The sequence below is a fragment of the Labrus bergylta genome, chromosome 13, assembly GCF_963930695.1.
Source record: "Labrus bergylta chromosome 13, fLabBer1.1, whole genome shotgun sequence".
Taxonomy (NCBI): Eukaryota; Metazoa; Chordata; class Actinopteri; order Labriformes; family Labridae; genus Labrus; species Labrus bergylta.
Genome location: NC_089207.1, coordinates 2,894,108 through 2,919,016, shown reverse-complemented (window position 1 = coordinate 2,919,016; position 24,909 = coordinate 2,894,108). Strand labels below are relative to the sequence as shown.

At 41.2% G+C, this 24,909-nt stretch overlaps 1 protein-coding gene across 13 annotated transcripts; it reads right to left on the bottom strand.

The window, feature by feature from the left end:
- Positions 1 to 749: 749 nt before the first annotated feature.
- pou2f1b (POU class 2 homeobox 1b) lies at positions 750 to 24,032 on the bottom strand. 13 transcript variants are annotated; one of them, XM_065961924.1, is made up of 15 exons: positions 23,643 to 24,032; positions 16,116 to 16,181; positions 15,328 to 15,419; positions 14,532 to 14,627; positions 12,852 to 13,025; positions 11,779 to 11,899; positions 11,567 to 11,658; positions 11,233 to 11,410; positions 10,941 to 11,078; positions 10,668 to 10,813; positions 9,831 to 10,010; positions 9,548 to 9,662; positions 9,107 to 9,443; positions 8,893 to 8,981; positions 750 to 7,423 (listed from the first exon to the last, which is right to left on the bottom strand). In XM_065961924.1, the coding sequence occupies exons 1-15, from the start codon at positions 23,686 to 23,688 to the stop codon at positions 7,149 to 7,151; spliced, it is 2,145 nt and encodes a 714-aa protein (XP_065817996.1). In that variant the 5' UTR covers positions 23,689 to 24,032; the 3' UTR covers positions 750 to 7,148. The 13 variants fall into 13 exon arrangements, with proteins under 13 accessions (XP_065817996.1, XP_065817985.1, XP_065817988.1 ...); XM_065961913.1 differs by having other exon boundaries at positions 10,668 to 10,823; positions 10,942 to 11,078; positions 11,567 to 11,673; positions 23,643 to 24,031; XM_065961916.1 differs by having other exon boundaries at positions 10,668 to 10,823; positions 10,942 to 11,078; positions 23,643 to 24,031.
- Between the last annotated feature and the right edge of the window lie 877 nt (positions 24,033 to 24,909).

The window sequence follows — 24,909 nt, the reverse complement described above, 5'->3', positions numbered from 1 at the left end:
CGATCCTGCCCTCTTCTGAAGGTGTTGTGTAAAGATTTATCTTAGTTCTGAATAACTGTGAGGTGAATGAAATGGATAATGACATATAATGTAACAGGTGATTTTACTGAGGCACATCATGTGGAGGTTATCTGTGACACTCATGACAATCAGCATCAAAACCATCCAAAACATCATCATCATCTTCCTCAGAATCATCATGAATATAACAAAAGGTGTTTATAAAAGAGCTTTAGCTTTCTCTTAAAGGTGCAAAGGGACTCTGCAGATCCAGATGGAGTTTGGTCATTTGTTCCACCACCAGGGGGCGTACCTACCACTACCTTCCTGGAGTGAATATTGAACCATGGCACTTTTAATTGGCAGTGCATTGTGGGTTATGATGTTCTACACATCAACACATGCACAGGAAGGTATGGAGAAGCACATTACACAAATTTCACTTCATGTCTGAATCCATTCCATTCAATCTGCGTTGTGGATTATGTAACAAATACTTTTATTAACGTGTGGCGGTGAAAATGTCCAACCCTGTAGGAGAGTGTTGGAATAATTTTCCAGGACATTTTACTTTTTCTGTCATTTTCCAGTACTGGAAAATTCTTCAACTGTTTTCCAAGGCGAGTGGGAACCCTGCCCCCCCAGCCCCCCAGCCCCCCTGCCCCCCGCCCCCTCCAACAACACCCACTGTTATCAGAGCATTTTGGTTCACTGTGTAACTGGATCTCATTAAAAGACGAAACCAAATGTCAAAACACTTGGAAAACGGTTTAATGATGTTTACAACAAAAGAAAACTGTACATCAACAGTAAAAGATTATCTTTATATGTGTATAAAAACAAAACAAACAAAAAATACAGCAGACAAATGCATCAAACTCGACTATGTATCCTGATTCACATACTTAAGAACTCCTACACAATCTTTCAGTTCTATGCCGCCATGACAGATGGAGGCGATTTTTTTTTTTTTTTTTTTTTTTTTTAATGGGTTTTTTTTATCTTGTAGTCGGATCAGTGTCCCTCAGTGTTGTTGTCCATTATGAAAACCAGGACCCTTTACAATAAAGTCCTGGAAAGACTTCTTTTTTTTTTTTCAGACTGCAGAATATGAAAAAGAGAGAAATCAAAAACAAGGACACATTCCTTTAAGATGAGCCCAAGTTTCCACCACATGAGTAGTAAATGTGTACAGAATGCATTTCTTGAGATACACAGACGTAATATGTACATGTTTGACCGTTCCTTTTTTTTTTTTTTTTTTTTTTCCCCCGCTTATTTATTTCTCTTGTTGAAAGCCATGGTCACTTGGGCTGTGAACTGATAATCACACACACATGACACACCCAAAAAACATACAAAAATACTATATCTTTAACCTACCAAGAGTAAGACAGTTCTGCAATTAGTTCCATGCTTTGACAGAAAAAAAGAGATTAACAACAAACAAACGAGAAACAGACGCTTTTTTTCACGCAGAGTTTTTCTCAGAAATATACCAAAATATACATCTAAGCTTTGGAATCACTGAGGCTATAGGACTAAAAGCCAGTGCTGGGTTTGTCTCTTAATACACATGCTGCAGGGTGAGAGGAAGAGAGGAACAGAGAGAAGAGAGAGAGACACACAGGACAGAGAGATATCTTTGGTATCTGCATTTGTCAAAAGTTAAAATATTTGGATTTTTGCTTTGGGTTAGCGCTCGCGAGGTCCTTACGACCTTCACCTTGGAGTAAAGCATTTTAAACAAAGTGTCACTGAAGCCCGTCCGGCACAGAGGTCTGAGCCAAAAAAGGGACACGGTCCACACAGAGAGAGAGAGACGGGACCATGATGCATAGTGTCACAGCTGATCAGAGTCTGTAGTGAGGAGACAATGACGGAGAGAGGAGAAGGAGACGAGGAGGGAGGACACAGCAGTGAGAGGATGTGTCGTCCTGACAAACAGATGTTTCAGGACTTTACAGTGTAAAGATGTAGAGGAAGAAACAGACATATTGTGAGAGGCAGGAGCAGCGTTTTCACCACAGTCTTAAAGAGTAAAAGAGAGAAGGGGGAGGGGAGGGGAGGGGGGAGGGGGACATCCTAGCAACAGCATCAAGACGGACAAACATACAGAGTCCTGAGCAGGTACAGTGTGCACAGGATTTAACCCTCAGTGTGTATTAACAAACATCACCCAGCTACCACTAGGTCAGTTTGTGTGTGTGTCAAGAGAAGCCCGCTCAGCCTTGTTTCAAACCCCCCCTCTCCCCTCCTCCTCCTCTCTGGTACCCCCACCCACAGGCACTGAAAAACCGCAGCACCGACAGATCGCCGGAGTGTGTGTGTTTTTTTTCCCCTCCTCCAGGTTTAAACATTCGCATGCAATAAAAAAGCTTTTTAAGAGACGACTCGAAAGGGTGAGAGCGTGCGAGGATTTGTCGGGATTTGATGCTGAGCAGTGAGGCGGGGGAGACGAGCGAGGGGGGGGAGACGGTGTCGTTCATATACAATCAAGTTAGAAGTCTTTGGTTAATGTTGGTACCACAGGAGAGCGAGAGCGGGTTGTCAGAAAGCGCAGCGACAAGAGGGGAGACATGAACATACCAGCACTCAGTCAGAGTGAAAATACAAAAAAAATAAATGAAAACAGGATTGTCAAACTTAAAAAGAAGTGTTCAAACATAAGAGCGGAAACGCTGTTCATATAACAAAGAGTTATTTCAGCTGACAGTGAAAAAGATTCAACACGTTGAACAAAAATTAAATTACAACAAATCATTTCCATCCAATGCTGAAAAACATAAAAAAAGAAAAAAAGCAGACATTCATAAGTAGTGGTATGCATTATGTCTCCACCTTGTGGCGGCTTTCTGAACAACGCTTTCATGAAGCACAAGGTGTGAACGGGCTTCTCATCCGACACAAGTTTGTGTATTTTCACCTTTTTTTTGTGATTTTTTTTTCATGTTTTTATTTCTTAAGTAGATTAAAGCAGGTTTTTACTCAGTCTTGAGTTAGAAATGAGGTATACAACAGCTCCATTTTGCCTTACTGGTGCTCCAAACTTCCTTTGTCATCGATTTAAAAAACAAAACAAAAAAACAACAACAGCAAAACCAGTGTGGTCAGTCAACTTTCTACAACTTGATGATGTAAAGCTGATCCACAAAATCTCCAACTATCAAGGTCACGTTATGATAATACAGTGTCAAAGCAAAAGCCAGTGATAAAGCAGATCAGGAGTTTATGGGTTAATAAGTTTCATTAGTGGAGATAAACAAACAGAATATGATCAAATCACTGTAGTTTTGTTGTTTTTAATATGAACTGGCATGCTTTAAAACTGTAGTAAATCAGTAGAGACCCCCGTCTGGACTCAAGTCAAAATAAGTTTAATCATGACTTTTTCTTTCTTTCTTAAATCACAAACATCGTCTGGAAGATGGAAATCAAAATGCACCATAATGGTTTGCAGACCGCCCTCCCTAGTCTCTCTCTCTTTTAAAGACACTCTCACACTCTCACACACACACACACACACACACACCTGCTGGAATTATTAGTAAAGCTTTTCTCACAGGGTCGCCTCCACCTCGTCTGAGTCACACCTACAAAACATAGATAGCAACATAATCACGCTCTGAAATGCCCTAAAGAACATTGTAAGTTTCATTAACAATGGACCAGGTGAGCTCAACGCTCAAGCCCCTCCCCCCCTCTCTCTTTCTCTCTCTCTCTCACACACACACACACAAACAAACACAACAATGCTACAATGCTCATGTCTTCTACGTAACAATAAGGCATAAATGATAATGTTAATTTTCTTTGTCAAACTAAGAAAGCCAGTGATCTCGCCCTCTCGCACTATACAAAACAATTAAAGGCATAAAGTAAAGTAAAAAAAAAAACAATTGATTGTTAAAGACAGCACAACAAATCAAGTCCACAACAACTCAACCCACAACAACAAAAAAACTCTATGACAAGATTAAGATCAGATATCTCAGAGTCAGAAGAACAAGGCCCTCCTGTTTAAAAAAAAAACCTCACAGGTGTCAGCGACTCACGATCCTTCAAGGCGCGGTCTCGTGTGTCATCTCTTATTTTTTGGTCTTGAAAATTCTCAAACAAAAAAAAAAAAATTGCTCTTTTGCAATAATAATAAAAAAAGGAAGATTTTAGGGGAGTTTTTTTTTCTGTTGAGTATTCATGATAAACACTACATTCAGTCTTGATAACATACTGGTTCAAATATAAAATATGAATATCTTACAAGTGTTTATATATATATATTTATATGTATAGAGTTAAGAAAAGATCCGTTCTCTAATTCTTAAGTCTTTCCTCAGATAAATATTTCAGTAACATCCTACGGTGCCGACGTGTTGGACTCTTAAGGAACTACAAACAGCAACTGGAATAGGCCCATCGCGGCCTCACAGGCAGGGAGAACCAGCAACATGAGCAGCCAGACACCCGCCTAGCTGCAAAGAGAAAGGCTTTTACTTTGGCAAGAAGGATTTCAAAATAATATCTTAACCTGGAAATACCCCATAAATAGTAGTACTAGAAAATAGCAGTAGTAGGTTGTCCTTTTCTGTATGGTTCCTATGTATGGTTCTTCAGTATAAACTTTGAATGGCGAGCCAGACAGTCCTTATACATTCTACACTGTTCTATACACAGAAATGTCTAAAGGTGAACCTTATGTTTAAGTGCTGCTGAGGTATATTCAGTCAAAATGATTCGACGACAGAAAAGAAGAAACACAAAGAGGAGAACGTGGACTCATTTCACTGCTTACAGTGTCAGTAATTGTTGTCTTCAAGCAGCAGAACAGTGCTGCTGTCTGCGGGGTCGAGCTGAACGTGAAGCACATGAACAGCACTCGGCCCCCGACTCTGTTAGCTAAGATTATTTGGCAGGTTTCAGAACGAGTCCACAGACAGATTTAGGGAGCGGCATTTTCTTCTTCTTTGTTTAACATGCTGGTTTAAAAATGGCGGTGCAGAGAAGAAGTGGAGTATGTTTGTTATCTGATGATCACATCTATGCATTTACACATGTGAACCCTCCACACAGCAGGGTCTAAAACCACACCCCCTGCTTTCCACAGGATGTAGTCATAAAGCTATAGGAAAGCATGCAGGCCTCTCAACAGCTCGATTCCATGACGAGCGTCAGCAGCAGGTTGTTAAAGCTAAGTTTCTGTGATCCTTAATATCCAGCAGCACCAAATCAGGAATATCAGGAGTTGACGGAAAGTGGGAGAAGTGGAAATAAAATGATCAGCAGTGTGGAGTCTACTACTGAGGAAAACCACTTTGGTTCAAGCTGTTGTTTTATGGCTGAATCTTAGTACAAAACCAAAAAACAGAAGCTTTCCACTACGCTTCAGAGAAGCCAAAACAAACTGCTACCAAAGTAAAAAAAAAAAGAAGCCATTAAATGGCTGAAGGAAAACCAGGAGCAAGCTTAAGGGGCGAGGCCCCAAAACCAAATTTAAAGAGTAAAAAGGAACTACTTTTTCATGTCCCATTTGCCAAACCCCCCTCTCTTTTTGGTCAGTTGTGTTGCCAATTCAAACGTTGAGCTATGAGACACATTCTCAAATAATAATAATAAAAAAAGGTCATCTTTGGAAAATTATCATCAAAATATTGCATTTTTATATTCTGTTGACAATGAAGAGAGTTTCTGTACTCATAAATATGTTGACTAGACTAATCTACACACAGCAATTATCTTAACAAATATTTTTGGTATATCTTAAAGTACGTAAGCCAGTCAGATGACTGCAGACGGAAAAAAAGAAAGACAGAATTTCATTCCTCCCAAAACAGGCAGACTGCAGCTCATAAATCCAGTTTTTTGGTACAGATACTGTGCACAAGTAGATACGACGGTACAACTATTAAAAAAGGAAACAAAAACACCAATACGATACCCCACCTAGCCAAAAGCCACCACACATTTGGTATGAAGGCCAAGACGGCTGACCAGTCGTCCCATTAACAGACCAGTCAGCTGCAGAGCCTTGTGGATCATGCAGTTACTGAACTCTCAGTATCTGCCGGAGCTGTAGACAACACATGCAGACTTCTAGTTTCTACCTCTGACTCCAAACATATTATACAGTTTTCCAATGGACCACCATCCAAGACGAATCACCTTCAATCAGAAACAGGACTGCATCATGTCTGCAGCACTTTTTAAAGCTCTTAATGTCATGTTTTCAGTCATTTACTAACAGTGTCAATGATCCGCATCCAGACAGCCGTTTTTACAAAAGCTGGTCAGCTACTTCGCCACCGCAGCAAAATGTAAAAGTCAGTGTTTCCAGAAAGAGACCGTGAGGGACACCTCTTGTCTCCTCACAGTCTTAAAGCAATGATAACCTTTATATCGGCCACTTATTACTTGTTTTTAAAGCCTTATAACCACGATTAAAAATTGATAGTTAACTCTTAACTTAATATTAGACTTACAAAGTTCTGAAAAATGTCAAAAAAAATATAGACAGCGAAGATAAAGAAAAGAGGTTTCTACAATATAACTTTGATATGATTTACGTCAAGGCCTGTCCAAAAATAAACCCTCCAAAAAAAAAAAAAACAAGTAAAGATGGGGTGACACACAAACCCCCATTAGTGATGATGAGTATCATGAGATTAGTAGTAAAATCAGTTAAGTTTGAATGATAAAAAAGTAAAATCCTAAAGTTTTTGGTTAGAAGAGTTTCAGAGATAACTCTGACCTGGAAATAGTAGGATATATATGTACAAAATGTGAACAGCTCGATGGTGCCGAGAACATTTTTTCCTTCCTGGACACTTGTCAAGGTTCGTGAGGAAACGGCAGGCCAACAACAACAGAGTCCATCTGGCTACTGTTTGTCGAAAAACAAAAAAACATCCAAGAATCAGAAATTAAAAGAAAGGAAACAAAACAAAAAAAATCAAAGTCAACCCCAACCTCATTTGAGGCTGTTTTCTTTTTGGTGGCAGCAGAAAGGATTAAATAATGATAGATACACTGGAAAGAATGTGTGGTGTTAGTGAAGGGCGGAGCCTCCCCTGCTCCCTACACGGTGTGAAAGGAGTAGTGCTCGACATAAAAAGAAAAGGGCGTTCGTTCACGACGCGGCCCCCCTGCCGGCTTCACTGAGCCTTGGAGGCAGTGGTAATGGTCGAGGCTTGCACAGGCACGGCCGCCGAGGTGGCTTGGTGATGACCGTCGGCGGTGACCTGCAGTCCCCCCGCCCCGGCCGACACCAGGCTGACGGGGTTGCTGGTGAGCAGCGACAGGTTCTGGGGGTTCAGGAAGAGGGGCGTGGTCACCAGGTTGGGGGTGTTACCAGCGGAGGTGTTGGCGAACAGCAGGTTTCCTCCGTCCAGAGAGGTGATGGGGATCGTGCCGCCCGATGCCAGAGCCGCTGAGGAGAGAGAAGTTGATGTATAAAGACAGAGAGCGTTTTCAGTGGATAACAGCGTAAAAACTGCTTTACAAGTAAAGCATTGACTTAAAGGTGCACTATGTAGATTTGGTGATGCCATTTGGAAGTTGTAGAAGTTAAAGAATTCTATGCTATATTTTCTTAACTAAATGCACTAAACTTTATTCAAAGGAAAAAGGGGGTACCTGGAACACTGTTTGGAGCTAAAAAGCTACGAGGAGAGTTACACTTTCACTGTTGCGGACCCACCAACATGACTTCTCACGTAGCATTTTATCTTTAAACAGTGTTACAGGGATCAAATTTTCCTCTGAGGACAGTTTGTGAATAGAGTTATGAACATAAACCACAGAATCTGTACATTTCTCCAACTTTCATATTTCTCTACCAAAAGTCCACATGGCCCCTTTAATTTAAATGAAATAAAATAATAATCTGATTTTTTTTTTCCTGCAGAATTTATTATCACTTAGCAAGATTTAGATTTGTTTTTTTCTCTCAGCAACTTCAATCTCATGGCAGGGTGTGGCCTGAGTTAGATTTTCTTAATATACACATTCATTTCAGCATCATTAGGTTTTATTTTATGTTATTAATCTAATTATATTAACAATCGCTTATCTTGGCCTTCACTCATTTTTTTTTCTTTTTCTTTTCATTGTTATACTAAATATTGTTTGCACTTTTTCCCCCCAAAGGTTTGATTTGGTCCTCCATACCCAAGACTCCCAAAGAGAGGATCAAACACTGTAACCGAGCCTCACAGCATTTGCTACGTTTCCTCATTCTATGAGTCTAATTGTGATGTAATTTCATATATCATATTTGATTTATTTGCTCATTTCAGTGTATGGTTTCAACACAATAATAGACAACAAAAAATATTTTCTCATAATACTGAAACACTGTTCATGAGCAAACAGGAGCAGGAAGAAGAAAACTTAAATTTCAGAAAGAGCTGCAGAATGAAAAGGACATTAAAACACTCTGGAACTTGTCATGGTTGTACTGGGATATTCCTCCTTACCCCTTACGCCCTTCCAATAACTAAACTTCTGATGTGTGTGTGTGTGTGTGTGTGTGTGTGTGTGTGTGTGTGTGTGTGTGTGTGTGTGTGTGTGTGTGTGTGTGTGTGTGTGTGTGTGTGTAGGCTTTATTAATGAAGAAACCATTATGATTTCCTCTTCAGAGCAAACAAGTTTTTTTTGGGCCACTTGATGTGTTTTTATATCGTCCTCATTTTCAGAATTGTCTCATCTGAGTCTTTGAAGATAACCCACTCCACCTAGTGTCATCATTACAAATTGACCCAGAAAACAAAACTTCCATGTCATTCCTCCAACGCCACACAATCCACATACATGTAAACTTGATCAATTCTGTTTTCTTAGAATAGTAAAACAATAACACAAAAAGTTTTCAACATCTGTCATAACATTTTCACAGACCTTGTATTGTAGCCAGGGTGTTGTTGCTCATGAGGGCAGGACTCAACGCACTGCCAAGGCCACCAGGACCCAGACTGAGCAGGGCCCCCCTGAACACACACACACACACACACACACACACACACACAAATCAATTATGATCATGATCATGACACCATGGAGTAACACAGAAGTAATCCTCAGAGGTCTTTGTTTGCACATGACCTTTACTGACCCTGGGTTGAACTGGGAGGAGTGCATCAGTCCCGGGTTGAGCCCTGCAGCAGCAGCAGCAGCCATAGCAGCAAAGCTACTGGTGGGTAACTGGGTGGCACCCTGCAGCGCAGACAGCCCCTGAGCTGTCACCATCACCTGACCTGCGCCTAAGTTGGTGGCTAAAGATGGGGCCTGGGTGACGATGGTTTGCGCGTGAGTGCCGGCCTTGCTCTCTGTGGTCTGTGCGGACTGGATAGCTGTTGGCGACGGGCTTAAAGACGGGGAGCTAGTTGCTGTGGTAACCATGGGTGCTGTGGAGATGACAGACGCTGTGTTTGTGCCTCCGATTGTTGTGCCTGTAGAGAAGGGTTGAGAGAAAAAAGAAAGTTAAACCTAGATTATTTGACTATGAATGATTGGATGTTACTTTTCTTTGAGAGAAACACACACACACACACACCTGTGAAAGACAGATTGGAGACACTGGTGCTGGTGAGAGGCAACACTGTTTTTACAGTCAGAGTGGTGGGTGTGTTGATAGTTGGACTGCTAACAAGACTTGCTGTGCTGGCCACCTGGGTGATGGAATAGAAGGGAGCATTGAATGAACCTCTAACAATTAACAAAATCCACAAGTCACATTAAACATCAAAATACAGGTATGTCTGATTCTGAAATTTTGAGGAACGGAGTATCAACGATTTACTAATCTTCAAAATTCATGTGAGTGCATCCATCCTTACCAAAGGGCTACTGGGGGTAAAGATGGTTTTGATGGGGGTGTTGCATCCTCCGCTGCTGGGGGGGTTGATCCTCTTCTCTTTCTGCCGGCGGTTGCAGAACCAGACCCTGATCACCTCCTTCTCCATGTTGAGCTGGTCGGCGATCATTGTGATCTCTTCAGAGGTAGGTTTTTGGTTCTGCTTGAAGAGGGCAAAAGAGCCAGGGATGCCATGTGAGCACTTGAAGGACTACTTTTCTTTTTCTAGATACAATTTATTAATCAGGTCTGCACTTTGACCGACATTTTTATCATGAAAATGTAACAAATTTTACTTTATATACCCAAACTTAAAGGCTTTACATGTGATTTTTTTGATCCAGCAGATGTCGCCCTTGAGCACCAGCATGAAACCAAAACAACTCTCGCTGCATTGTTGTGTTAGCATGCTAATGCTAGCGATCTTTATCATGCTGGTATCTTCACACTGCATGTAAATTTACCTGAAATGAGCGTGATCTAGAAACACAGTTAAGCAGTGAGTACAGTATGTTATTCTTCTTTTCTCTAGTCCCTCAATTAAACAACTTTTATACACGAGGGGAGGAGTCAGCCGGCCGTCCCGGCGATGTAAACAAAGTGAAGATAGGACTCAGAAAACTCTGAAAACATCACAGACAGTGGGACTAGGGTGTTACACCCATTGTAGACAGTCATGACTCACAGAGTTATTTTCAGAGGAGATACTTGATTTATATTATATCTAAGTGTGAAAAATCACAAAGCTTTTAAGGCTGGCTCATTATTTACATCCCTGCTTAGAAAAGTACATTTAACTAAAGGAATTAAAGTATCTAACCTCCAGAAAACTCTTTTCTAAGGCCACTCGGATGTTGGTCTCGATACTGGTCCTCTTCTTCCGTCTGCGGTTGATCCCCTCTATGCCCATGCCTGGGGAGCCCAGCGCACTGGGGCTGGACAGAGCCTGGTCAGATGTCAGGTTCTCTGCACAAACAGCACCGACGCAAAGAGGAGAAGGGAGGTAAAGACAAGGCACTAAAACAAACTACTACTACACAGCCTCCACTGCCCTCTGCACATAGGAATCAATCAGGTGGGCTCAGGGACAAACCTGCATCGTTGAGCCACTTCTCCAGCAGTGGCTTGAGTTTGCACATGTTCTTAAAGCTCAGATTCAAGGCCTCAAAACGAGAGATGGTAGTTTGGCTAAAGTCGTTTCCGTAAAGCTTCCCCATGGCCAGGCCAACGTCTCCCTGGTGACAAAGAGGGAAACAAAAGGAAGAAAAGTCAAGACACATCACAACTTGTTTTACCAGCAACAAAGACCTTACATGTAAATCTCTTTACTCCCTATGCACTAGGAATCTGAGTGAATACACACAGTTATCAACCAGTCAGTGTACATGCCTGTGTGAAGCCCAGTTTGATGCGCCTCTGTTTGAAGGTCTTGGCAAACTGTTCCAGTTCCTCCAGATCGCTGGGCTCCTCCAAAGTGGGGGTGTCCAGCCGTTTCGGTGGTGTCTGACTGTGGGGCAAGGACTGAATGGATGTGGCTGTTGTCGTGCGGGTTGGAGTCGCAGGCTATACAGAACAGACAGGATTGGTTGTTGAGGTAATACAAGTGAAAAAAGAACGATATGAAGCGGAACATATAGAGTATAAGTGTTGGCTCTGATTATTTATAAGGCCTTGATTATATTCTGGGATTATAAATTGACTCCTTGAATCATTACCAACCTGAGGTGCAAGGGTGATGCTTGGTTGAGTCGGCAGGAGGTTAGCTTGGCTTTGAGGTAGTTGAGCTAGAAGACTCTGGGCTTGCAATATGCCTACAAAGGGACAGACTTAAGTTTGAGTTAAGAAAAAGGAAGAATGAGATCTGTTCAAAACAAATACTTGGAATATATCACTCATTCAAATTTTGAAAAAATTGCACGTGTTCAGCTTACTCTGTTGGGCCTGGGGTGTCTGTGAGATGATGAACTGGGTGGACTGAAGCGGCGTGGCGATCGGGTGGCCTGGCTGCAGCAGAACAAACTGAGGCATACTGAGATTCTGCTGCTGGAGCTGCTGCAAAAAAAGGGAAACCCCAAGATTTTTACAACAATCCCACAGAGAACACGGGAGCTTTTAATACAAGTCAGACTCAAATTAATCTCCACAGCAGTTCAACCAGGAACTCAAATAGTCCACCTTTTGCCATGGTACCACTACAGCTGACCGTATTATGTTCTCACAAGCAGAAAACTAAATACAAACTCAAATACTGCATTTGACCATTGATACAAAGATGTAAACTGCCGACGGAAAAATACAAAAAATTTGGAAAGACTGAGCCTTCATTGCTTGATTATGGCATAAATGTGACTTTTTTTCCCCTCCTTAATCAAGTTGAACTGATTGATACTGTTATCCAGTGTGTCCAGAATAAACTGGACAAGGTTTTTGAACTAGGCAGCAAGATAATTGTAAAGCAAATGTACAGCATTTCTTTCCTGACAGACCTGTACACACTGAATTTAGCCATCAAGATCACAGCTGACCCTCTGCACCCCCTTTGGTCAGAGTATGAACTCTTGAATTCAGGGCGCAGGTACAGAATGCCCAGGATGAGGACTAAAAGAGTCATTACATCCTTTGTACCGCGCAGCATTCAGCTGCTTAATAAGAGCTGATTATACAGGACGAACTCAGCACTCTGCACTTTATTTAACTTGCTGAATTCCCTCATTGAATCATGTGACGCTTTAGTGTGTTTTTATGTGTTCTTATGTGCTGTCCTGTAAATGTTTGTTTGTATTTTGTTTTTTAAGCTCTCTTTGCAAGGCAAATTCCCCTAGGGGCACTAAAGGTTTCATTCATTCATCCCATGTTGTTCTGAAAACTGCGAAAATACAACAATATATTGTGTGATGAATTCAACAGTCAGCTTCATTCAAACCCTTTTAGGGCTGCGTGATTACTAACAAGAAGTGCTTAAAGTTCTGCAGAAAACCCCGATATAGGGATCGTCGTGTCTTACCGAGGCGATCTGGATGGGCTGTGACAGGGGCAGCTGGGTAATGGGCGTGGCTGCCGAGGCCGAGATGCTGGCTCCGTTGCTGTTCTGCTGGCTGGCTGAATGCACAGCCGCAGCCAGGAGCTGAGCCTGGGCCTGCTGGAGCAACAGCTGCTGATGAGCTGGGGTCAGGGTCAACTAGAGTCAAGAAAGAGAGAGCGAGAGGGAGACAGGGAGGGAGAGAGAGAGAGACAGTAACACAGTGGTGTCAGCAGGTCAGTTAGAGTTTCAGGGGAAATAGACACACAGTCAGAACAGCTTTGAGGAATTCGTTCTGTTACATCTAGAGCTGGGTGATGTGCCATTAAAACTTCAAAATCAGATTTTTCTCAATGTGATCTGCTGATGTATGCGTTTAAAATTGCTCCCGTTTTGTGCAACACACACCTCTCTGACGGCTGTGTTTCTCTGTTTGAAATGCTGGAATAAATCAGTTCAGACAAACCTCACAGCAGACTGTGGCTGTTTAAAGGTTTGTCAAGCAAAAACCAAACCCTCTTCCTAACCCAGTGAGGAGATTTCTTTGGAGAGGGAGACCTCTTTTGGTCGTGACATAACACCTGTATATGTAGAAAACTATAGGAGCTCATTGTCTCACATGGTTATGAGCTAACAGGGAAGCTGTGGCAGCTCCGTACATTAAACTGCAAAAGTTGCAAATTGTTTTTGCACTTTTTTTCCCATTTCAAAACACCTATTTAAAAAACAAAATTTGAATTAATTGATGCAATCTATTCATCGCATCGCCCAGCCCTAGTTTCATCATCAAAATAAGTAGTGTTAGTGTTGTCATGATATTTGAGTTGTGAGGCTTCGATACCAGTGGAAACTTTTAATACCGTTAATTTACAAAAGTGTCTCGACATTTTGACTAAGAATGTGTCTTCACAGAGAACAAGGATTACATTATTTCATGCTGCTGTTGTTGTAATGGCTGCTCCAGTTTGCACTTATGAACTAGATCTAAGGTCTATTTACTATTTTATTTTATTATCTCAGTTTTTATGACCCAACTCTTACAGATGATATTGTAGATATGATTGTGATTTGGGGTTAAAGTATTGGTTTTGCTTGAATTTTGTATTTAATAAAAGAATGTTCACATTGGTATCGAAGCACTATTGGAACTTTTGTTATCATGGCAACACTACAATGAGTCCAAAGAGGCAAAAATGGAGAGCAGACTCATGCAGCTGAGCACCCGGCTAAAGTGCAAAATGAGCATGTTAATGTCATGTTCAAACTCAAGACCCACATGCACGGTAAACATTCAGCGCAGCACAACAACGAAAACCCCAGGAGGTCGTCTCAGCTACAGGATGTTCTGAGGGAACATGTGGATGAATATGAAATGCGTAACATGGTCCACCTCGACGTGAGTGTACAGACCCATCAAGAATATGTCCATGAATATCCCTCCATTTTCCTGCTATGGAAGGAATGTGAACATAGCTTGACGACCACTATGATGAGCAGGCAGACAGGCAAAAAGAGACACCAGCCTTTTAAGCCAAAGAATCAAGGCAAGCGATCATTTCATTCCCTAATCTTTCAGCCGGTGTTCATCGTGTTTGATGCATCACCCTCAGATGCATGGCTGTGATTAGGGTTTAATTCAAAGCAATGAGGCAACAGGCCACTTACTCCTGCAATCTGTCCTCCCGCCAACATTAGCTGGGTTTGAGGCAAAACGCTCTGCTGGACGGAGGTCGGAAGAGCACTCGAGTCTTCCAACTTAGACTAGTGGAGGTGAAGCAAAGAGGAGGGGGGGAGGGGGGGACTTAGATGACATCTTTCTACTGGTGATACTAGGCAAGTTCACAACATAAGATAGACCTGTTCAAATCATTTTAAGTGGGATAATAGGCTAAAAGCATACACTGGAAAAAGAGGGATTCCTAATTTGGACAAAAAGTAACAGTCTGAAAAAAAGAGAGCAATAAAACAACAAGTCAGTGCTTCCTTGGTTGCCCTCTGAAAAATGAGAATGTGGTCTTGGGGGGGGTGAATTGAAAAGAAAAATGAGAAAGTGGGTTTTTAAAAACGTTGCTGCAGCCTTCAGAGAAAAAGGAGAGTGAATGGAAAGGGAGGAGAGAGTCGAGATGCTAATTAAAATAACTGTTATGCAGTGCATGTAAATTCTGCATAGATTTGCATATTCTCGGCCATCTGTTTCCGAGCAACCGCAGAGCAGCTAATTAGCATACAGGGTTGATTAATCTGCCGTGTTGCCAGGCGACACAGGGAGAGCCTGGCTCATTTAAATGAACTCTTTCTGCTTGTGCATGTGTGCGAGTGCAGATGGGAATACTTTGTTTTAAACTTTACCTCTATATTGTTACGCAGAACTTAAGCTGTTTATAACTACACTTAAAATATATGTTGCTCTCATAAAAAAACAGGATTAACACTGCAAAAGGTGTGAGATGGGTTGTGTTACCTGTTGGAGGAGGGCTTGTGCGTGTGCATTAGTGATTGCACTTGTGGTTGGCACCGTCTGCCTCTGAAAGTCCAATCCATTGATATGGATTCCTGAAGACAGAAACACAGATCATGAAATGTATTGTCAGGGAAGAAGGTTATGCACTTTTTTTTTTATTGGTTAAACACAAAAATATACACAATACTAGCCGGCCAGATCAACCTGTAGAAGGATACTTTTGTCAGCTGCACAAAAACAGGTTTTTAACAGCAACAGCCAACGTGACTGAGACAGGTTTTTACACTGCTGATTAAATGCAGGCAGAGTGAATCATCACAGAATTAAATATTTAAATTATAGACTTACAGACAGACATTAATATTTACTCAGTTCATCATTACACAATAGGAATATAAAGGGGAGTATCCAATCTCCAAGGGTTCACTCCGAGGTTTGATTATTAGTATCACAGAATCACTGATGCACCGATGCAGAGAAGAGATTACTGCGATAATCAATTTGCACAAGTGAGGGGGAAACTGCTCTGCGAGGTAAAACACTTCATTTGACAAAGAAGAATGCTCGCAAAAGATTTTTGGAAAACTGCATGCTTTTTTTTCTCCAAATGAGCTAGCTATACAAAAAAGGTGGAAACTACTGTGAGGGAGCTTTATCTTTTGGTTTTTAAAATCAGAAACCTGTTGAATGAAAAGCGGGAAAAAAAAACTTGGCACATCTTGATTTCATTTCCAGTGAAGAAACAAATCGAAGAATATAAAAAGAAGGAAGAGCTGGAGGTCACTCACCGGTGTTCCCGTCACCACTTTCCATTGCACATTTAGTAGTTTCTGACTGATTATTCACTTTAGCATCTGGAAGAGCCAGACAGAGACACACACAGTGAGACAAACTCACACCCACTGGACGACAGAAACATAACAACCCTCTCACATGATCATGATAACAAGGGAGTTTTCACACTTTTGTCACCTGAATGATTGACATTATTACAAGATGTTCTGCAATTACATCTGGCCCCAATTCACCAACAAAACGACGCAGAAATTCAAAACCAACACAACCAACTACCTTTAGGGTAACAGGAAGTCAGACAGGATGACTTTCAAGCTGTTGTCACATGAATACAAAAAGCTCTTAACGAGTGACATTTTAATGCAAACATCACCGACAAGTATGTCAAGCGACGCTCGCTCAGCTTCATTACAAACTCACCCGCTCCTGCTCCACCTGTGTTTTCCAGCATGGCTGCAGCAGAGCCTATCCTAAGAAACCTGCCCTCCGCCAGGCAAACCCTCAGACAGGGTGTCCGGCGCTCCTCTTCCTCCTCCCTCTCTTCACTCTCCACTGGTTAGCAGTGAGTTCAATACAAGCAGAGCGACACACACAGACACAGCGGCACTGTCCGGCGCACGGTTCACTGAGCAACACTGGGAAACGCACACTGGGAAAGCCAACAGGGTTTAGGCAAACAGCTCTCCTTCTCTTTCTCCCTACACTCTTTTCTTATAGCTCTCTCTCTCTCCCTCCCTTTTACAGTGCCTTCTTTGCTCTCTCTCTCTCTCTCTCTCTCTCTCGTGCCAAGATTGTCTGTACTTCTGAAAAAAGTTCCGACCTCTCCCTCTCTTGCTGGAATGAAACAAACGACAAGTGCAGCTGGCGGCCTCCTCTAACTCGGCTTCCCTCCCTGCAACTCTATAATGAAGCGTAATCAGTATTCAGCTGATTAAAGCCGTATGCAAATCTCGCCCCTGCCTCGTTAGCAATGCAAGGCTTTGAAGTCCTGCGAGCGACGCATTTCACACCGGGCTCTGAAAGCTTTCTGCATAATTTAAAACTCCTATAAATATTTATCAGCTCATTAGCATATTAATTGGATGGCTTTTGGAGGACGATAAAAAACAGGGGAATAAGGACGACACAGACAAGGGGGGGGGGGAGTGCTCAAACTAGCACTTGGCGCAGCAGAGAGAAGAGAGGCAGTAGCACAAGACCAATTATTGTGTCAGTGCACGGCTAAAAAAGTAATTAGCTAAGAGCAGGTAAAGGGGCTGAAGATATCCCAGAATGCAGTGTGAGGCCTGTCGGCGGTGGTCTGGGCTTGTAAGCAAGGCGGACCGCATTAATAGAACGTCTAAGACTGCTCATTCGGAGTTTCTCCAGGAGTCATGGGGACCTGGCTTAACTGCTAAAAAAAAAAAAAGAGGAGGAGAGGGAGGGGGGGACTCGCTCAATCGGAAATAAATAACTCTACATTAATCCACCACAAGCCCGTCATTACCGCGAGACCCCCTGTGGCTAAAGCATTCCACAGCGAGGGAGTACAGAGAGTGGGTGGCGGGCTGTTGCTGTCTATGTTTATGAAGTGTTTAGGGATTAGCATATTTAGATTAGCTTTACATTCCATTAGTATTTCATTTTGAAGCTTTTTCTGATGGGCTAAAAGAGTCGATGCCGTGAGGAAAACAGCTTTGCTATGTTTCTGACCAGGTGTCCAGTGAATCTAAGAGACTACACTGGAATGCACGGTTGTGTTTTGGTCTCATGAGGAAGGGGGCTTAACACTACCCCTGGATAAAGCTGGAATCAATGTCTTTCTTTAGCTTGTTCTCTACCTGATAAAAGTATTTTTAATCACATTAAAGGCTTTATATGCATTTTTTTGATCCAGCAGATGTCGCCCTTGAGCACCAGCATGAAACCAAAACAACTTGCGCTGCATTGTTGTGTTAGCATGCTAATGCTAGCGATCTTTATTATGCTGGTATCTTCACACTGCATGTAAATTTACCTGAAATGAGCGTGATCTAGAAACACAGTTAAGCAGTGAGTACAGTATGTTATTCTTCTTTTCTCTAGTCCCTCAATTAAACAACTTTTATACACGAGGGGAGGAGTCAGCCGGCCGTCCGGGCGATGTAAACAAAGTGAAGATAGCACTCTGAAAACTCTGAAAACATGACAGACAGTGGGACTCGGGTGTTACACCCATTGTAGACAGTCATGACTCACAGAGTTATTTTCAGAGGATATACTTGATTTATATTATATTTAAGTGAGAAAAATCACAAATAAAGACTTTAAACAATACAAAGGCATCAAACCATGGAGCCACCACGAGATCTAAAGATGTCACTCTAAGCGATCTGGAGGGGGGTCTGTCATCTGACCTTTTCAACAATCAAATCTTGCAAATGTGGAAAAAAAGAAAAGGCAGACATGCCTTGTTTTCTTGTTTGGTTGCAAAGCAGTTATCAGCAGTGCACTTGACACACAACATATGTACAGTTACTTGGATGAATGGTTTGCAAAAACTCTGCTGCTGCGGAACAATGCATTATACAAAAAAGCCTGCGAAGAGAATTTTAAATAGGTGTCTCATTAGTACTGTATTATGGAAAAGGCTGGCTGAATACTGCAGAGTCGTTAATGTGAGCGCAGAGATTCAACATGAGACGGAGCAAAACTTAATTAGCACATCCACATTCTGCCCCGCTATCTATATCCTCCATCATAAACACAGAATACATCAAGACCACTTTCCCTAATCCGGACCACAAAGTACATTTTTATGACAGACGGGATGGTATGGTCAGGACAGATAATCTTTCAATTTTAAGGGAAATAATAAGCTAAACAAGCTACAGCTTTAATTCACGTTCAACATAAATGTCCAAACTATTAAAACAGCTTTTAATCCTAGTATTAAACCACCACAGTCTGACAACAAAGACGAACGAGTAGTAAAAACTCAAACCACCAAATGAACTAAACAGAGGATGCAGTGTAACCTGATGAGCAGTAATGAGGCTAACACCACTCTGAGCTGCTGTAGTGGAGATCTCTTGGGTGGTCATTAGCCAACTGTCTATAGGCTAAGTGGGAAACTCAATCTAACTAAAGTAGAGGGAAGTTTCCAGGGGGCGAGGAGGAGTACTGAATGATGAGTAGGAGTATGAATCCACCAGCTAGGAAGCTGCTATAAGCACTGACTGCAGGTTATCCGGTGTGTTTCTTTTCCTTTCTTGTAAGCAAAACAATGCAATCAACAGATTTTTCCATGAATCCTGAATATGTAGTACAAAGTCAGGCTTAGTGATAAAAAAAAAAAAAGATCTCAACAGGTGAAAAAAAAGATTAACATTTGGATGTAATGGAGCAGACAGTCTGCAGCGTTTTTTGCTTACATGTAAATTAAACGCTCACTTCTTGCTGCAAAGCATTGTTTGAGCTGTCTGCAAAGAATTTCTAAAAAAAAAAGAAAATGGGTGGAACCCAGGGTCATGAATGTGAAATCCTGATACCCTTCAATAATGAGGAAGATTGTTGTTAATAAGAGGAAACATGACATCTACTATGTAGGTGCTATCAGCAGCTCGTGTCCGCTAAAGGCACCAGAAACAACTTTTTTAACATCAAATTGCTTAATTAGGTGTTTTCACCTGTGTTCTTTTACATAGCAACGTTACATATTTGTATACAGAACACCGTGTTTAAAATGTGCAACATAACTTATTGTGCATGTTAATTGAAACTTCTAATGTTTTACTGATGAGCTGTCTGGTTTCTTTATACCATTGTTAAAGTTAGTTACCAAACTGGGGGGAAAATTCAGCGATCATGTTTTTGTTGCACAGCCCCCAAAACAATTTTTAGTTTTCTAATTTTTCACAACAGATTTGTAAAACCAGCATCTTTAACAGAAATATATTCCATTAAATTCTGGCAAATGTTTACTACCAATTATAAAGGAGGAAGTAATTCAGAGTTCTCAGTGGCAAACTATTTATTACTTTATAACTGCAAACCATGTGGACAAACTGGCTTCTGTTCCTACTTCACCTGTAAGTCTCCTTTACCTGTGCTAAATATTAAAGTTGAATCTTTGTTTATACTTAGAGGTATTTCAAAAACAGCTTTCCCTCCCCCTGACCTGAGTGTCTTTTTTAACAGGAGGGGACCAATCTTTGGCAAAATGTCTGCTTTTGCTTTCTTTATTCATGAGGCCTTTTTTAGCTTTGCATTGTTTAGTCATGCAACAGATCACCAGAAACAAGTATTTATCTGTTTGGAGCACACCACACAGCTCTGATTAGTTATGATTTTCCACCTCCACATTTTAAAAAAGCCTGTCTGACTGGAGCCTTCATGGAGGCCCTTGCAGTGCTTTGAGATGGCATGTCCTGAATTTATTACTGCCAATGTTGCATTATTCATAACAACTGTGTTTACATCCATGAATATTCATGATGGAACTACAAGGCTGGAATGAGGGTGGAACTGTAAAACTAATTAAATGAGAAAAGTAGCCTAAGTGTGAGGATGGCAGAAGTACTTGTCGTCTGTCCTTTAAGTTGCCCAGTTTAATTCCTTAATTATATTTTTGTTTAGGTAGGCCAAATTCCAGAAAGGATATTATTTCACATCATTCAACCAAACAAATAGTCTGCTTTCTCAGCTTGGACTGTCTGACAACATATCACATTGTTTTGGGGTAATGCACACATACTACATTACCTGGGTAACTTTTCCCACCAATTCTTATACACGGGGACTCTGACATCTTTTCAGTTGACTTCTTTGTAAAAGCAACATAAACAAATTAGTCTAAGCCTGTAATGGGGTACAATTTTCCCCATGAACTATTGTTAAAAATCTGCTATGATGTGAATTTTGCGTAAAAAAAAAAAAAAAATACAATTTAAATCACAAGTACGGGCGGAGACACAGATCGGAATTTCAATATTTAAAAAGGAAAAAACAAGCATAGAAACTCAAGAGGGCAATTGTATTCACAATCAACAGGTATGTCTTTCTAAATATTTTAAAAACAAGCCATGATATTTGGACCACAACCAACGACAACCTGGTCTGAGCCAGACATATTTTCTAAGGGGGCTAAGACTCCATATCATTGATGATGATATGGATGTATGGATATATGATGATGGTTAGTCAGTGATACAAAATAAATATTGACCTGTGTGTTGCCCAGAGAAAGAACAAGGTGACATGGGGCTCACAAACACTATGCAATCCAAACCGTGCCCAAGCTTGTTTGACTCCCAAAGTCTGGTTCATTTGAGCGGTGTAAGTGCTCCGCTCTGTGCTGAAGAATGGTTCGCTTCCTTGGCCCCGGCACCGTTGGAAACTTGGAATAGGTTGTGCTTATCTAAATGATAACTGGTCATTTTTAACATCTCTCTAGCATGACTCTTCAGTGATGATTGGACCTCGAAGCACTCAAATAAGTTTATATGAATCTCAACCATTTCCTCATTTGGAGGAAAAAGTCCCTGAGCGCTATGGCAGCACTACAGGTATGGTGATGATGTACTGTCTGTCTGTTAGGAGGTAACCGCCCGCATGCTTAGGCCTGGAGCAGTAAAGGTAGGCCAATGGGGGACTGAAGGGGGGGGGGGCACTCGTGCTTCAGCACAGTACGGGCTAATGGGCTTAGTGGGAGTACGCCCTTTATCAAATTTCTTGTTTTTTTTCATTATGAACAGAAGATTTTCCAGTTAACTGTCAGTAGGTGGCTGGAAACTGAAAAATGTACAAGTACGAAAAGATTTATTTTACTTTTTATTCTTAAAATATAACCTACACAATGAAACTGTAAACAAAATTTCACAATAAATCTCATAATTAAAAAAATAATCAACATTGCAGTTTTTTTTTTAATTTTAACTTGTCTTTGAAAGTTGCTGCTACAGGGTCTCCGATAACTCAACTAATTGTTAAATTAATAAAGATTCTTTCATCACAGATAATACAGCCCATCACAAAAGAAAGTGAAGTACTTCTGTAAATAGACATTTTACATATTTCACACGAGCTAAACGGGATATACTTGGAGGGGGGGAGAAAAGGTGCCATCATGCTGGGTCTTGCCCGGCCATGAAACCGGTGGAGTGAAAAAGTAAGAATGTCCTGCCTGTTATTATTGTGGCCTTCCGGAAGTGGGGCCCCACCACCCCTCCCTGTGCCCGGAGGGGGGGTACACACACACACACACACACACACACACACAGGTACAATCTTTGTGTTCAGTGCATAGAGACACAGCTAATACTCCTTTTATTAACCACGCTGGCATACTTAATAATCAGTCAGGAGCAATAAAAAGTTAGACTTAAATAGATTCCCAACTTGAAGTGCAGAAAAGTGCTCGGCTACAACTTCAATGAAACAGCAAAAACACTGGCAGACTGTTCGAGAAACACCTTGAACGCATCACCAACAACATAATCTTCAGTTTACTGCCGATTGTCTTTATTTCAACGAATTGGCATGAGAGCTAAGGTAAAATAAGCTGCAAGGACAACTGAACTAACTTCACAGAAAAGGTAACATTAGCCATTTAGCCACTCGAAAACCAAACCTCCAACATCGCTTTTATAATTTACGAGATTCCCGCGAATGCACCTCGGGTCTTTTCATCGCCACAGAATGTTGCGTTTACGTTCAGTTATTATTATTTTGTTGTTGTTGCCTCGCAGGATGATGAGCTCCGGCGTCGGTTACTGGAATAAGCTGAACTCCGCACTCTGGTTCAAGCAGGCCCCGCATGAATAAAACAACAACAGGCTGCTCTTGCTTGCTTGCTTGCTTGCTGTGGCTCCACTGCGCCGAGCACAAAAGGCTGAGGGGAGGAAAAACGCGACTCTATAAAATCACGTCGAAGAAGAAGAAAAAAAAAACCCCGAGCTGACACTTTTTATGTTTTTAACTAAAAAAAAAAAACATCGCTCGATTTTAATTTATTCACCCAAGCGACTAAAAGAAACAGCCTCTTGCTTGACTAGCCGAAAAAAAAAATGAATATGCAAACCTCTTTCAAAACGCTTCACCACTCTCTCTCTCTCTCTCTGTGTGTGTGTGTGTGTGTGTGCGCATCAACACAAAGCCAAGCGTTAGCATCCAAGCTAAAGGCTAGCATCTTCCATTTCAATCAAACCCGCGTCGCTTGAAAACATCTAAATATGTCATCTGAGTCGCGGAGGCTCGTCGGCGATTAGTAATAAAATATGCTAAACTGTATTTGTGGACGGAGGTATGAATATGTAGCGGCGTGCGGCGGTGTGAGCACACAAAGGGGGGGGAGGCATGTTTCCATGTTTCAGCTCGTTTTTCCTCCCGTCAAATTACAGTCGAGCTCTCAGCTGTGTGTGTTTAAATAAAACACACAACAACGCCCGATATCTGCCTCGTTTGTCAGCCAGGCTGCGTTGCGTGTGTTTCCCGTTTATCATAAATTGTGAGCAACACGGTTTGAATATGAGTATGAATATGTAAAATGCTGTAATCATTACCTGGTCCTGAACTCTCATCTTGACTCGCTGCTCCTCCGTCCGCCATTTTGAATATTTAACCCGAAATCCCAGCCCTGAGCCTACCAGTGCCGCGCGCGCACACACACACACACACACACATATACACACGCAGGTTCACACACACACCCACAGGTTCACACACGCGTACATTCACGGGGACAAACCAAACACGCTGACACTGAGTTCAGTTTAGTTTTTAGTTTATTTGCACTTTTTTTTTTTGAGTCAAACAGAAAATTAAAACAAATAAAAAATAAAACACGTGCAGGTGAGGGTTTATCTCAAAAGCTCACCTTAAGAGATTAAACAAAAGTTAAAATAAAATACAGTAAAAATAACAAAGTAAGAATATTTACTCTCACAAATAAAATTTACCCAATTGAAAATTACAAACAAACATTGAAAACATAAAAATAAAACAAAACAGGATGTACAGTATGTAGACAATATAACAAAATCAGGACAATTCACTATTCACTATCTTTCTGACATTAAAGCATTTCTGAGTCTCAATTTGTATCTAGAAAAAGACAAAAAAAATAAAAGTAAATAAAGATGAGTGTTCCATAATTTGACTCCACAGTGTCTGAGTATCATCTGAGTCCTCGAGATGTACGACACATTGGTAGGTAGAGGTTATTGATTTGTCTGGTTGAGTAATAAGTAATAGTTCACTTGAGAATTAAAAATGAAAAATGCTTTAAAGCTTTCTGGCAAGTTTGCGCTCACGTATTTAACTTTAAAAATAAAGCTTCTTATTTGAAGAATATTGATATCAAAGATTGTCAATGTGTTACACTTCAGAAAAAGAGGAGAGGCTGCATCACAGGACTTGGAAAAAGTTGCCATTCTGACAAAACGTTTCTGGAGTAATATCATTTTATGAAGATATGTTTTGAAAGTGCTGGCCCATACAATATTACAATAAGTAAGATATATTAGGCTGTAATATAATGTTGAGATACTTTGAGAGACTTCGACCTGTGTGAAGTAGAGAGAGTGATGGTGTTTTCTTGTTTTACTTCATCTCTATATATATTTGTTTTCCTAATCAGTCACTGCAAAACAATAACTGTATATATCAGGGTTCGGCAACTGGCTGCCCGGGGGCCACATGCGGCCCCCATCAACCCTCAACGTGGCCCTCAGGTCAATTTTGACACATCAATTAATTGGAAACATGAAGAAAAACATGACAAAATCTGCCATGAAATCATGAAAACCAGAAATATGTGCATAATAATAT

What these genes read in the sequence shown, in the direction of transcription:
- pou2f1b (XM_065961913.1), bottom strand. Translation starts at nt 23,688, where the DNA reads ATGGCGGACGGAGGAGCAGCGAGTCAAGATGAGAGTTCAGGACCAG. An exon ending in GCATCACCCTTGCACCTCAG is followed by an intron (nt 11,411 to 11,566) that starts GTTGGTAATGAT and finishes TGTTCTGTATAG; the next exon opens with CCTGCGACTCCAACCCGCAC. An exon ending in TCCTCCCAGTTCAACCCAGG is followed by an intron (nt 8,982 to 9,106) that starts GTCAGTAAAGGT and finishes GTGTGTGTTCAG; the next exon opens with GGGGGCCCTGCTCAGTCTGG.